At 41.2% G+C, this 15,392-nt stretch overlaps 1 protein-coding gene across 1 annotated transcript in view; it reads right to left on the bottom strand.

Annotated features, from left to right (window-relative positions):
• Positions 1 to 357: 357 nt before the first annotated feature.
• TUBGCP5 (tubulin gamma complex associated protein 5) overlaps positions 358 to 15,392 on the bottom strand; it is a 67,222-nt gene continuing 52,187 nt past the window's right edge. The window contains exons 13-23 of the mRNA XM_044286095.1: positions 15,061 to 15,326; positions 12,722 to 12,920; positions 9,434 to 9,622; positions 9,087 to 9,269; positions 8,600 to 8,684; positions 7,974 to 8,094; positions 6,692 to 6,876; positions 4,613 to 4,738; positions 4,150 to 4,238; positions 3,814 to 3,914; positions 358 to 764 (exon numbers count right to left, since the gene is read on the bottom strand). Of these exons, the coding sequence (XP_044142030.1) occupies positions 718 to 764; positions 3,814 to 3,914; positions 4,150 to 4,238; positions 4,613 to 4,738; positions 6,692 to 6,876; positions 7,974 to 8,094; positions 8,600 to 8,684; positions 9,087 to 9,269; positions 9,434 to 9,622; positions 12,722 to 12,920; positions 15,061 to 15,326 (1,591 nt within the window). The 3' untranslated portion in view covers positions 358 to 717. The remainder of the gene's footprint in view (positions 765 to 3,813; positions 3,915 to 4,149; positions 4,239 to 4,612; positions 4,739 to 6,691; positions 6,877 to 7,973; positions 8,095 to 8,599; positions 8,685 to 9,086; positions 9,270 to 9,433; positions 9,623 to 12,721; positions 12,921 to 15,060; positions 15,327 to 15,392) is intronic.

Raw genomic sequence — 15,392 nt, 5'->3', positions numbered from 1 at the left:
TAAATATATATAGCGTATTGTTAGACTTGTATATTTGCATTGTGGAATAAATATTTTATTATTCATAATACAGTGTATAGTGTTTTTGGGTCGTCTCCGTAGTATATCGTAGAAGCAGTAGTAATTCGCACTAAATTCAGAAAATTAGGTAAGGCAACAGAGGTAGTTTTCTTTTAAGGCATAAATAGGCAGAGTCATCACTAGATGACTCACGCCTATTTATGAATATTAATTATTGATATTAACCAAAATATTAATAATTAATATTTCCCTTTACAAAGCCAAAGCTTGATTTATCCTGTCCAGAGGATACTGAATAGACAATCTGGGGAAGGGCAGAAAAAAAGACAAACATCATTTAGAGGAAACATTTTATCCTGTACAAATATTAATAAAATTTAAATTTACACAGCTGGTATTTGCGTATCATGGTTACAGTTTACATAGACGGATCTATCTTTGCAAATGAAAGCAGACATATTTATTGTAAATCATTATAATATGTACAGTGAGCACTGAACATAATCGGTTACAGCTAACCCCAAGTTAGGTTGGTAGTAAAAGCAGTGACATGACTGCTAGACGTAGGAAACACCAATGTTCCTTTGCCCTATTGTATTTTATACAACATATATACACACACATATCACAGAAACACATTATTTCATTTGCATTCATGACTGAGTGAGCCATCTTCATGTTTTTTCAGAACCAGGACTAGGTTTGCTCCATGCCAGCCATAAGAGATAAAGCCAAAGATTCCACTAAGACAAGAAAAGAAACAAAGATACTCAGTGACAGCACGTAATACCAATCCATCCACAGATACAAGCATGCATGTAATACAGGGAGACAGGATTAGATTTAAATCTGTAGAAGACACACATACATATATATATATATATATATATATATATATATATATATATATATATATATATATAATATTTTTAAAAACTTGCCTAAGGGTGGCCATAATGGAGGCACAACCTGCCTGCGTTGTCAGTATAGACTATAGCTTTTGGACTTTAGGGAACAAGAACATTTTATTTTACCACTGTTGCATTTCAAAAGCTATAGCCTTTGTTTTCTGTTGGTATGTAGTTCTACAGGTCCATACAACTGCAGTCATACCAAAAAAGTGGGCAGTAAAAATATAAAGTTTTTCCGGGACTTCTGATATTGATGACTTATCCTCATGATAGAAAACCTCAGGGATTGGCAGCACTACTTATCCCACACACTTGGGTACGGACCAGTAGACAGGCTTCAAGCCGGGTGGTGCACGCAGATAGGGATCCTGGCTGGGGGTCCCAACTCATCCAGAAGCTTCAATAATCTGCAGCACTCGCCAGTAGTTGATGTAAAGTGGTGATTTATTTACTCAGACAGCAAGGTTATAGCGACGTTTCGACCGTGGTTGGTCTTTATCAAGCAATGTTGCTTGATAAAGACCAACCATGGTCGAAACGTCGCTATAACCTTGCTGTCTGAGTGAATAAATCAACACTTTTTATCCTCAGGATAGGCCATCAATATCAGATCAGTAGGGGGCAACAACCGCTGTAATTAAACAATTATATTTTTTGTCCCCCCCCCCCTACAAGAACTTAAAGCAGCAATGCTTTCAAATACATGATAGTGTCATATGGGCAAACTATTAGGACATGCATCCAACTGGAGATCAACTTTATTTGACAAAGGGATGCCTCAGCACATGGTCTTCATCTAAAGCGCCGCAGTATAAAGATGGCACATCAGAAGATGTTCTTTGAAAGGCTGCTTTAAAAACACTGTGCAATGGTGTCTACAGGGGTTATCCAGTCTTTTCAAATTGATTACGCTCGCAGAAACATATATATATTTATTTATATATATTGGAGTTATAGAAAATTAGCTCACATGAAACAAAAAACCCTAAAACATAACTTTAAATATAATATAAATAAATCTAAAATAATCTTAGATTGCTGCCAACAGATTAGCTAGTGTAATTTAGGAATATCACCACCTGATGAGGTACACTAATGAACTCACAGTTGTTGCGGTTTCTGGAGAGTAACCCACCAAGGTATGTTGTCACCGAGAGATGGTTGTCGGCAGATGACCTGTCCCTGGGTGTCCCTTCAGGCTATCCCTGCCTAAAAGCGGAGCACCCGCCCCGAAAGGGGCAACTCCACTTCTAGGTGGCTTAAGTCTGAGAAAATGCCCTAGATGAGTTTGTCAAGCTGAAGTCCGGACGAGTTTCCCCATTAATGGTAAAAATGGTTCATTAGGGGACAAGAAAAAAGTCCAATCGAAACAAAAGATACAGAGGACAGATGATAATGGATACCCAGATACTATAGGCACAATTGTACACCCACAAGGGCCCCCTATTTTTACCTAATGTGGGTTCCGTTTGAAAATGGCCCTCCCGCACTCACCGACACGAAAACCGGAAGAGGAAGTTATTAACAACTTCCGGTACGTGGAACGCAAAATGCGTTTCAAAATGGTGCCAGGTTAATATAAGATACTAGAATGTTAAAAGATAGGCAGTACACCTTCAAAGTATTTGCCCACATTCAAATAAGTGATTGATAAATTATACATATCCTAGTATTCAGCGATAGAATGGGGAAACGCGTCGGGACTTCAGCTTGACAAACTCATCTAGGGCATTTTCTCAGGGTTTAGCCACGAGAAGTGGGGTTGCCCCTTTCGGGGCGGGTGCTCCGCTTTTAGGCAGGGATAGCCTGAAGGGACACCCAGGGACAGGTCATCTGCCAAAAACCATCTCTCGGTGACAACATACCTTGGTGGGTTACTCTCTAGAAACCGCAACCATGAGTTCATCAGGTGGTGATATTCCAAAATCATGGGAACCATGAGTACCTCACTAAGAGGTCCACTTTGTGGTATTTACTGTATAGATTTAGCCCTACTTGTGCCTCTTGTATTTGATATCTTATATCCAGTCACACTAGCTAATCTGTTGGCAACTATCTAAGATTATTTTATATACCTGGGGGTTATTTATATTATATTAATAAAAGTTACGTTTTAGTGGTTTTTGTTTCATGTGAGCCTGTTAAAATTGATGGCCTAACCTTAGAATTGTCCATCAATATTAAGATAGTGGGGTTCTGACTCTCGGCAAGGCGTTTTGAGTATAAAAAGTGCCCAAACCAATGTAAATAATGAAGAGGCCTGAGCACTCACACGTGCATCGGTGCCCCATCAAACTGCTGACTGGCGTGGAGCCACGCGTTGGCTCCCGACCAATCTAATATTTATGAGTTATGCTCACTGACAGACCTACAGAAAATCTAAATCAATTAGATTAATAAGATTATCGGATTTTCTCTGGTGATTGATTTATATTTGCCTGAGGTCTCTCAGCTAGTCACTGCATTCCCAGATCAAGTGAAGGTCAATACAGAGATTAATAATCTCTATGTAGCAATGTCAACATGGACCAAATTTTACTACCATATATTCAAAAGGGATATTCCGGTTATAGAAAGTTATCAAGAGAACTGGGTGCCCCCCTTAAGTGGACGGAGCGGCTGGTAGGAAAAGCGCAACGCCACTCCATTCATTTCTATGGGAGCGCCGGAGATACTAGAGTACAGCGCTGAGCTATCTCCATAGAAATTAATGAAGTGGCACATGGCTGACAAGCCGCTCTGTCCATTTAAGGGTCTCCATGGGGCATGGGAGCCCTGTTCTCATGATCAGTGGGGATCCTACCACCGTGGATAAGGGATAACTTTTTGTAACCAGAATACCCCATTAATAAAAGTACTAAATATGTGTATATATACTTACAGTGTGGAAACGAGCCCCTGCAGACTGCCTTATTTAATACTTTTACAAGAAACTTGTGACAGTTTGTAAAATCAGACTCCATCTTCAGGATAGACTCTGCCCTTTAAAAAAAAGCATTAAATATATTAACACACATTTTACAAATCCAATAGGTTTACACTACCTGGGTCAGTGTCCAGTCCTTCTCAATGTCTAAATGGTAACAGATCAATGAACACTAAAGGATTTGTCCAGTTACAGACAAAGTTCACTGCCCACTGCCACATCTATCTGTAGATCTAACTGGTTTCACTATGAACTTTGGAGTTAGTTTCCAGTTTAGATTGCCTTACTTACTTCCATGCTCCGAAACCAGCATGCCAGCGATCTGCAAACATCAGCACAACATTCATCACTTTCATTATTGCTTCTTTTACAGAGCTCACCTAAAAGCAAAAGTAATATCACATTTAAAAGAATTTAGCTGGAAATTACTGAACACTGAAAACTAAAACATAACATACTTAAAGGGGTTGCGCTGTGATCTAATAAATACTCAGCATAGGTTATCAATATCATATCGGCGGGGGTCCGACACCCAGCACCCCCGCCGATCAGCTGTCTGAAGGGGTTGTGGTGCCCCTATGTGCCCTGCGCCCTCTTCAATGATTACATGAACGCCACCTAGCTTGCAGCGCTGGTGAAATGTATCTACAGAACCCCATTAGCCTATTTTCAGGACAAAAGATGACCTGCCATTGTTACTTTCCAATTATAGTTGTGGGTAGTAAAATCAAAGTCCGACATCATCTTTTCATACCTTTTCCCTTAAAAGACAGCGATCATGAATGGTAGACAGATATCTATAATGAATTTTAATCAGTTGGTCCAGATCTTTTGCTTCCTCTACTTGATGTTGAAACTCCAGTCCTGTGCTATGAAGAATCTTTAAAACAAAATGTTATTAAATAACTGCAAAGATTTATTGGGACTTACTACCCCATCTCCATTCAGTTAGGCATTGCATAGACCAGGGATCAGCAACCTTCGGCACTCCAGCTGTTGTGAAACTACAATTCCCAGCATGCGCAATTCATTTCTATGAGAGTTCTTAGAAGAGCAGAGCAAGTATGCATGCTGGGAGTTGTAGTTTCACAACAGCTGGAGTGCCGGAGGTTGCCTACCCCTGGCATAGACAATAGAAGAAGAATTAGAAAAACACAGTAATTTAATTTTAACATGTACATGCTTTACAACAGTTATTAAATGGGTATTCTGGTTGTTAGAGTCATCCCCCATCCACAGGCCAGGGGATAATTATTATAACAGTGGGGGTCCTACCGCTGGAACCCCACACAAAATCACGAGAACAGGTACCCTGTACCCCTCATAGATCCCCCCCCCCCCCAAAATGAACGGAGCCCCAGGTCGAGCATGCCTTTACTCTGGTGAAGATGAATGGAGCAGCAGTGCACATGCTTAACCTGCTGCTCTGTTAATTTCAGGGGCTCAAAATGTAATGTGGTGACCATTCTTGTGATTGGCAGGGGTCCCAATGGCAGGACTACAGTAATTTAAGTTACCGCCTACCCTGTGGATAAGGAATAGCTTTGAACAAGTGGACTACACTTATAACCCTTTAGTGACCACCAATACGCCTTTTTACGACAGTACCTCACTTCTACGGTGGCCTAGTCTAAGCGCTGCACATATTTCACTTGCAACAGAGAGCAGAGATTCAGATCTCATATGAGCCGGGATCCTTCTTTAATGGCCTGGACCAGCAGAAGTGCCTATCCAGGCCGTTAAAAAAAAAAAAAAAAAAGAAAAGCTTTTCAATGTAAAAAATTGCTAAAATAAAATCTCCTCATATTTGGATTGCTGTATCAGTAATGACCCGCACTATACTATGGCTACTTTCACACTCACGTTTTGTGCGGATCCGTCTTGTATATGCACAGACGGATTCACACCAATAATGTAAACGCTTGTATCTATTAATAACTGATCCGATTGCATTATTCAAAAAAAAAGGTCTTAACTTACATTGAAAGTCAATGGGGGACAGATCTGTTTTCAATTGCATGATATTGTGTCATTAAAAAACTGATCCGTCTAGACTTACAATGTAAGTCATTGGGGACGGATCCATTTGGTTCTGCATAGTCAGACGGTCACCAAAACGCTGCAAGCTGCGTTTTAGTGACCATCTAAAAAAACAGCAACGGAGACCAAACGCAGCCAAATTGATGCATTTTGAACGGATTCTTATCCATTCAGAATGCATTGGGGCTGAAGTGATCCGTTTTGGGCCGCTTTTGAGAGCCCTGAAACGGATCTCACAAGTGGAAACAGAAAAGCCAGTGTGAAAGTAGCCTATCATGTATTTTATCTTTAACATTTATTTATTAAGGGGTTTTATTGTGAAAAAGTACCAAAACGTAAAATAATAAATAAAAAAACGATGTATTTGGTATTGCTGTAATTGTACTGTACTGACCCAGAGAATAAAGTTATCAAGTTATTTAAAAATGAACACCACAAAATTTATAACGTAAAAACTCAATGGTGGCATTCCTGCCCCCTCCCCCACAAAGAGTAAAAAAAAAAGTGAATCAGTAAGTTATGTGTAGCCCAAAAAGGTGCCATTAAAAACTACAACTTGTCCCGCAAAAAAGAAGCCCTCTATACATTTATATCAATGAAAAAATAAAAAAAAGATATAGCTATTGGAATGCGACAATGAAAAAAATAAAATAAAAAAATCACTTAGGCCCAAAATAGGCTGGTCAGTAAAAGGTTAAAGAGAATTCACTGCCTGTTTATCTTCACATCCCCAGGCAACTTTCATAAATTCAGTTGGAAATTAAATTTATTCATGAAAAATCTAATCGCTAACCCTGGTCATCATATAATTGTGCAAACTGTTGACAAAATGCATAAGCTTGACCCGAAGGAGAAACATGCGATGGATCTGCTGTTCCTTAGGCTCTGCTGGTGTTCCTAGATGAGAAGGTAGTTGTTGCTGGTGTTCGGATCCAGACTCCTCTTTTGGAGATTCCTTCTCAGCCGCGCTAACAAGTTCTGTGAAAATATAGGTAATAAAAAAACATTACGATGAAGATCAGATCATCAAATCATCTCAAGGAACAGGGTCCTCACAAGAAAGAAATGATCCATAAAAGGAAGCTGATCATAAGAAAGATATACCAGAAGAAACTAATTATATTTTGACTACTAGAGAACTCCTGAGACCTGGTCCCATCCGAGACTCTGCCCACCCTTGACTTGGTAACGTATGTTATATTTATTGCTTGTGATATTAATAATATACTTCTATCGGTGGGAATATATAATGTTTAGTACTCTATTAGCAAAAGATGCATATTGCTAATGGAAAATCTGGCATTATTTGAAAAGAGGACTAAACCTTTGGAAAGTTCTATTCCGTAGTCTGATTACCGAATCATATTAATATCATATATATGTTTGATTGTCAAAGGCTGAGACAGAGTCAAGGAACAATATTTTTTGTTCTTGTATTAATCAGTGTTTTGTCATGTTATAACCTGTTGGTAAACAGAAGATCCTGAGTTTCTCTTGATATATTAATTATTGGTCTGTTTACTAAAAATAAAGCATTTTATCATATGTAAGTCATTCTGTATTAGTGAAGTGATGGTGTTTGGTTACAGCACCATCTAGTGGTGGTGAGTGGCATCACAGTTTAAAATCTGTATGTCTGAAAATTGTCGGTATTTTATTGGATTTATATGCATTCTGTAAATAAATTTTATATTTTTGCATAATTGAATGCTGCTTTTTTTCATTAATTGCATAAATTTAATTTAGAATCTCAAGATAAAAGAAAAGGTGTTTTTATGTCCGCCTAGTGGTTTCCTGACCTGATTTCCATATTTTATCTCTTATATAAGATATTTATATAAAAGATATAGTTTTGACAACGAGCAGAACAATATTATCTCATTCTCTCAGTTTAGTCAATGATAGGCAATGCCAAGGTTGAAAGCAGCAGAAGATCAAGTCAAATTCCTCATGCAATGCTGCCGTATAAACCAGACCATTTCAGGAAAACCCACTGCTCAGTTTCCATTTTGGAACTTCAGACTGGCCACGTGTGGACCCTTATAGGGTACCTTTACAGGATGACATGTTCTTACCATTAAATTGCAGGACATCCAAGCTGTATTTTGCCCACTTTATTAGCAACAAGAGAAGAAAGATCTGGTTATAAATCTTTTGGCACTCTGAGCTGATAACTATATCAACAGGCCAAGGCACCTAGACAAAAAAAGATAAGAGGAGCAGTTGTTGAGAAGACATATAGCATGTAAACTTTACAGAAAATGTTAGGCAGCTAGACATACAACATATGGTATTTGTCAGACAGAATCAGCCAAAAGGTGTTACCTACGGCTCTCCTAGTTTTCCAGCAGCACAGCTCACTACCAAGCCATGCATGTACTAAGTAATCATTATGTTATAACTCAGAACAAGGCCATGTATGCACCGGAATCGGTCACCAACGGCCTCTCCAGCCAACTTTTTGCATAGACACATAGCTGTATTTCACTTGTGAGGGAGGGGATGGCCACAGAGCTCGAGTGCAAGAGTAAAGATGATGCCCTCCTTGCACCAAAGTCCTAATATACGTATTAAGAAAAAGTATCAACTTTGGAACGAAGCCTTGGATCATCAGTATAACGTGTCTATGTAAACAGTTGGATAGGGCGGTTGCTGGTGACAGATTCCCTTTAAGAATAAGGATGTGACAAAACAGCATTACCTTATAACTCAGTACAAGGCCGTCTAATGTATGAACTGGAAGCTTCTTCTTAGCCAAGTCAACATTTTCAAAGAAGATGGATAATCTGTATGTGAAAAATAACTAATATGTTATGTTCTATCCATTCACAATAGAATTATTTATAGTGCCTATAAGGAGATAACATAAACCCACAGTGCTGTACTGAGACCATCACTAGGAAAAATGTCCTAGCAGGTCTATTAAAGGGGTTGTCCAGTTTCCCATAATGATGGCCTATCAATATCAGATCAGTGGTGGTCCGACTCCCGACAGCCCTGCTGATCGGCTGTTTGAGAGACCACAGCGCTCGTACAAACACTGCCTTCTCTTTACTGTTCACCTGCTCACCGACCGTGCAGTGTAACTGAATGGGATGGAGCAGCTGTAATGAAATGAACTGCTGTAAAGTCAGTTCCTAATTAAAACGTATATGACATACAGTACACAACATCTCTGTATTCCTTACCGGGTACTGTCCTCCAGATACCGCTGACTGACTGCTTCCGCAAGCTGGACATTAAGAAAAACAATATTCTGCCACTGCTCCTTCTCCCTTATTTTATCAAATATCGAGGTGTAGAAATCATACATAGTGTCTCCAGCTTCAAGTAGGAAAAAATTTCTCATCGATTGTAGATATTCTACCAGCCTGGAGGATTATACAGTAGACAATTATTCAGAACCTCCATACATACCAGACATCTTTTAAACTAAAGAATTGGGTAAACTACAATAATACAATATTGTTATAAATACATTATCTAATAACCTAAATGCTCATTTCTGTTTTCAGTTTAATAAAAATACACTTACTTATAATCTTCCTTCAGAGTCTGCATGAGGTTTCCGCAGCACTCCAGATACTGTTGGTCAATGTGGGGATAAAGGCACGAGCGAAGGGTTAATTCAAACGACTGACAAGTAACAGATTCGGAGGATCGATCCACACTGATCTCTTCACAGGTAAAGGTCTCGAGGAAGTCACTCTGCTCCAGGTACAACCTTCAGGGCAGACATGAAAATTCTACTGAATAACGCATGCAGTTTACTTCTCATTTCGTCAGAATGTTATACACTGGCTGCACCGGGATAGAAAGGTCAGGAAATCGTTACAGGTGTCGTCTCACCGGAGTAAAGTGCTTCTTCTGCTGTCCTACAAAAAGGCTCTTTTGGGTAGCGTAGCCTTGGGGAGAGGTTGTGGACTGCTAGACATGCCTCTACGATGTGCTCACAGACATTTTGTCCAGATAACAGACTTTGAGAGAAGCAGGATGGTAGTTTCGATGAACTGCCCGCCATGTCGGCTCTTCTGACCTGGCTGTTAGGAGGTGTGGGAGCAGTGGTACCATGAGGGCACAAACAGGCTCCGGACAGCCTAGACAGACCACCAGTAAAGAGAATCCTTTGATCTGCCGACGAGCAGCTCCCACAGTTTCCTTGTCCACCATCCAGACACAAGTGGCACCTTCATTACACACCCCCGTCAGAAAACTGGCGGACATAATGACAAGTCTGCATGGGCCTTTAGCCCCACTCACACCACACCCCATCTTGGAAAGTGGCGAGGGTGGTGTAGGAACAGTTTGTGATTTATTGTTTTTGTATGACAGTTTTCTGGCATAGGGGGGTTGATAAATGACCTCCGATGTCATGTATTTCTCCTACCCTATTTTTTGCAGCACAAGTTGTACTTTCTAATGCCACAATTTGATATGGCATACAATGTAGTGGGAAGCGGGGGAAAAAAAATCCAAATGGGGTGGAATTGAAAAAAATAAAAAATATCAATTCCTCCACAGTTTTATGGGTTTTTGCTCCCACAGCGTTATATTTGCAGCAAAACTGAACTGTACCCTTCATTCTCTGGGTCAGTACGATTACAATGATTCCACTTATGTATAGGTTTTTATGTCTAAATAGTGTAAAAATAAATGTAAACTAAGATTTTTTTTTTTTTATATCATCATATTCTGACTTCCATAACTTTTTTCTGGTTATATCTACTGAGCTGTGTGTGGGCTCCATTTTGGAGTGTGTGACTTTTTCAGAGCAATAAAAAAAATGGCAAATTGGCTATTTTGACCCTTTTTTTCCTTTGCACCATTCACTGTATTGAAAATTTTTTTTTTATATTTTAATAGTACGGGTGTTTTCGGTCGCGGTGATACCAATGATGTTTATATTTTTATTCTATGGACGGGGGGGATTTAAACTTTTATATTTCTTTAATTTTTTTTATTTTTTTTACGTTTTTTCTTAACTTTTTTTATGATTTTAAAACTCGTATTTGAGCCTACAAAATTTTTTATTTTTTTTATTCTGAACAATCATGGATTTTTTACATCCATTAATTGTTCATAATTGCTCATTTCTTATGTTGGGCTGCCACAGCGAGACCTAGGGTATTGAATTCAATTACCGGCATCCTCATTGGTCGCAGAGGACGCCGGTAAGAAGCACTTGATCACGTCACAGTAAGATGCACTTGATCACGGCATCTAAAGGCTTTAAAGGGATTCTGTCACCTCCCCTAAGCCAAAAAACGATTTTAAAGCAGCCATGAAGCACAGCTTACCTTGATTAGGCTGTGCTCTTTTATCTTGCAATCCGTCCAGCAGTTACTGCAAAAAACGACTTTTATTCATATGCAAATGTGTCCTGAAGGTGCCCAGAGGGGCGTTTTGTTCTTCTTAGAGAGCCCAGTACCGCCCCTCTTACAGTGCCCAGCCCGCCTTCCTTGCACTGTCTAACCGCCCCCAGCCTGCCACAGCCTCTCCTCCCTCACGCCGAACGAACTTTCGCACAGGCGCAGTACCCACTGAGGGCTGCGCCTGTGCGATCAGCAGGAGACTGAGGGCCGGAGCTTCATCCTCGTCACTGGGCATGCGCCGAGCCCAGTGACGTCCGATGCTCGCTCTTCCCTCAGTCAGCAGGGAAGAGCGAGCATCGGACGTCACTGGGCTCGGCGCATGCCCAGTGACGAAGATGAAGCTCCTGCCCTCAGTCTCCTGCTGATCGCACAGGCGCAGCCCTCAGTGGGTACTGCGCCTGTGCGAGAGTTCGTTCGGCGTGAGGGAGGGGGAGGAGAGGGAGGAGAGGCTGTGGCAGGCTGGGGGCGGTTAGACAGTGCAAGGAAGGCGGGCTGGGCACTGTAAGAGGGGCGGTACTGGGCTCTCTAAGAAGAACAAAACGCCCCTCTGGGCACCTTCAGGACACATTTGCATATGAATAAAAGTCGTTTTTTGCAGTAACTGCTGGACGGATTGCAAGATAAAAGAGCACAGCCTAATCCAGGTAAGCTGTGCTTCATGGCTGCTTTAAAATCGTTTTTTGGCTTAGGGGAGGTGACAGAATCCCTTTAATGACAGCAATCAGCATTATTGCTGGTCGCGACCATTAGCCGCGGGTCTCTGCTGTTTCAAACAGTGGAGATCCCCCAGCCAAATAAATTGTTAGATGTGCACTGGTCTCCTGAGTAAAACACTCTTTCTCCCATCACGATTGGTGCCCGCATTCCAGAGTAATGTCTCGGCACAATGAGGGCGTAACTGCTGCACCCGATTGTACTGAAAGCCATGCTCCTCATTGCTGCCTGACCCGCTCCTCCGAGCTTTTAGTGACACCAACGATGTAATCTAACCTGACCCTGTACTCTCGTCCTGCGCGTTGGCTGGGCACATGTGCACACCTACCAATTCATTTCATCTGGACTGATATGCAGGTATGTGGTAAGAAATTCCCAATAAATACATTTGGGGAGATTTATCATTTGTGGGATTTTTTAAGTCACACTCACGTGTGAGATGGTGAAAATGTAAAAAGACATTTTAAAGACATAAATGTGTCTAAATCCTGACTAAGCAGCAATTCACACCCACTTTTACATACATTATGCAAATGGCTCTACTTTGTCACAAACAGTTAATAAACGTGTCGCACAGCAGACAACACAATAGTGGAGTAAAATACACCAGAAAAAAATGGGCAGATTGATAAATGTCACCCATTGACTTTCATTTCTTATCTCCAGCAACCACTTTTTATTTTCTGAACACATATAAAGACTAAGGGGGTGTAAAACTAAAAAGTACTGGCTTTTACCTTGCAAAGTTGATGGCAAGTAGTGGATCGTGTATATCATTTAGTTCCAGGTACTTAGCTACTATTGACTGCATCTTTATTAGACTCTGCTTGTTCACTTGCTGTTCTGTAATGGCATCAGTTCCTGATTCTTTTCCATGCTGTAGTCGGGACTGCACAGATTCTAGGAAGAGATTGTACAAACTTTTCCTATCTGCATCTGTTTTAACAGAAAAAAAATATGCAAAAAAGTGAAGAGAATTTTAGACAAAAACTCAAATTTCACACGTCCGTAAGTGTTTTGTGGATCCGCAAAATACAGACACTGGCAATGTGCATTCCGCAATTTGCAGACCGCATATCGCATATCGCCAGCACTATAATAGAAAATGCCTAATCTTGTCCGCAATTTTAATAGGACAGGTTATATTTTTTTGCGGAAACGGAAGCACGGGTGCGGATCCGGACAGCACATTCCGGCCCCATTGAAAATAAATGGGTCTGCACCCGTTCCGCAAAATTGCGGAACGGATGCGGACCCATTTTGCGGAATGTGTGAATGGACCCTAAGTATTCAAACCCTTTACTATGACACTTGAAATTTCGGGAGCCTCTCATTTCTCTTGATCATCATTGAGATATCTTTTTTGAGTTATTTTTTTGTTCTATGTTTCTAACTAGGCAAATGTGGCAGCTTTCCAAGTAACTCACTATCTCCAGTGGCTCCTTTCTCAGATGCCACTGAGGGTCACATGACCTGTGTTGTCAGCTTCTCTCCCTGCCCTGATAATGTTGGAGCACAAGCCTGAGAGATCTGTACAGTCACTGTGCTGGCCACGCCCCCTGCACTACAGGCTGCTGCTTATTGCTCTCTCCCAGGATTCTTAACCCCTTCAGCTGCACAGACTCAGGGCTGAAGTGTTTACTGTGTAGCTGCAGGCAGTGAGGAGACAAATGCTGGGCACAGGAGCTGAAAGAGAAGTTCTGAAGAGCCTTGCAGGTAGGGGGAAGATCCTGTGTGTATTAGCACATGCTGCTGAGTCTCGCAGCAGACAGACAAGTCACTCAGGGCAGCAATTGTATTCACTCCCTTAGCAGTGTAATTATACAGCTGGGACTTGTAGTCCTACACATACAACATGCTGCTGAGTATCCCAGCAGGCAGACAGGTCACTCAGGGCAGACTTATTCACTCCCTTAGCAGTGCAGGGGAAGGGGCAGAGATTGTTTTTATTGAAAGTAAACAAAGGGGCAGAAGAGAACCAGGAAAATAGATATTTTTTTGTCTAAAACTTGCTTAGCTTAGTTATATATAGCTGACCATCAGATTTATGCCTCATGCACACGATCGTAGTTATGATCCGTATCCGAGCCGCAATTCACTTCAATGGGGCTGCAAAAGATGCGGACAGCACTCCGTTGCTCCGTTCTGTGACCCCGCAAAAAAAATATAGCATGTCCTATTCTTGTCTGTTTTGCGGACAAGAATAGGCATGTCTACAATGGGCCACCTGTTCCGTAAATTGCCAAAGGCACACAGGTGGCTTCGTTTTTTGCGGATCCGCGATTTGAGGACCGCAAAAAATCGGCATGATCGTGTGCATGAGGTCTTACAGTGCTATATCTTTTTTTTTCCATAACTCGGACAACCCCTTTAAATGGAGTCCATCAGTGGTAAATTCAGTTGATTGGACATGAAAGACACACCCCTATTTATATAAGGTCTCACAGCTAACAAAGCATATCAGAGCAAAAGCCAAGCCATGAGGAGGAAAGAACTGCAGGTAGACCTCAGAGACAGGATTGTGTGGAGGCCTTGGTAAGAGGTAACCAGGAACCCAATGGTCATTTAGGCTAAGCTCCAAAGATCCTGTGTGCAGATGGGAGAATCTTCCAGAAGGTCAACCATCACTGCAGCACTCCAGCATTTTGGGCTTTATGGCAGACACATGTCCTATTTTTGGACGAACGCTTTTCACTGGCCGTTAAAAGAACGGCCATGTGAATAGCCCCATAGACTTCCATTGGTGCTAGAAATGGCCGTGTGACGTTATGTGCATGAGGCCTTAGGATAAGACATCAATGTGTGACCCCAGCTGATCAGTAAAATGTAGTGACTGTGGTGCTCTCACTGTTAATCCAAGCACAGCAGATCATCTATAGAGGATGCTGTGTCTGGTACTACAATCATGCCCACTAATTGGAATCCAGCTACAGCCATACAAATACATATGTGCTGCTCATCCATTGCAGTTCCAGGAGGTTGACCACCCACTCATACTATATTGATGGCCTTGCTTCAGTACAGAGAACCCCTTTAATAAATAAATGCTCAATTACCCTAAACCATTTAACATTACCTCTCGATGAATCCTGCTGCTGGGACAATCTGCATTTAAGGTTTTTCAATAGTTGCATGGACTTCCCAGCCATAATAATCTGTTTCAGTACAGGCCGCAGAAAGGAGACCATAGTGTGCTGCCTGCTGGCGGGAGCCTGGTCACTGCCTGAGCTGGCACTGGCATTGTCACTCATTTTGTCTTCATTCTCAGTCTTTTCTGAGACACTATACAAAGTGTACGTGGCATACCAAAAGTCCCGATGATCAACAGGAACATCTTTATTTCTGCAAAATGGACAATTCAATCACATAGAAGACCAGCGCATTATTTCCTATTTATTCTTCTCTTAG

This window comes from Bufo gargarizans, chromosome 3, assembly GCF_014858855.1.
Source record: "Bufo gargarizans isolate SCDJY-AF-19 chromosome 3, ASM1485885v1, whole genome shotgun sequence".
Taxonomy (NCBI): Eukaryota; Metazoa; Chordata; class Amphibia; order Anura; family Bufonidae; genus Bufo; species Bufo gargarizans.
This window is presented reverse-complemented; position numbering and strand designations above follow the sequence as displayed.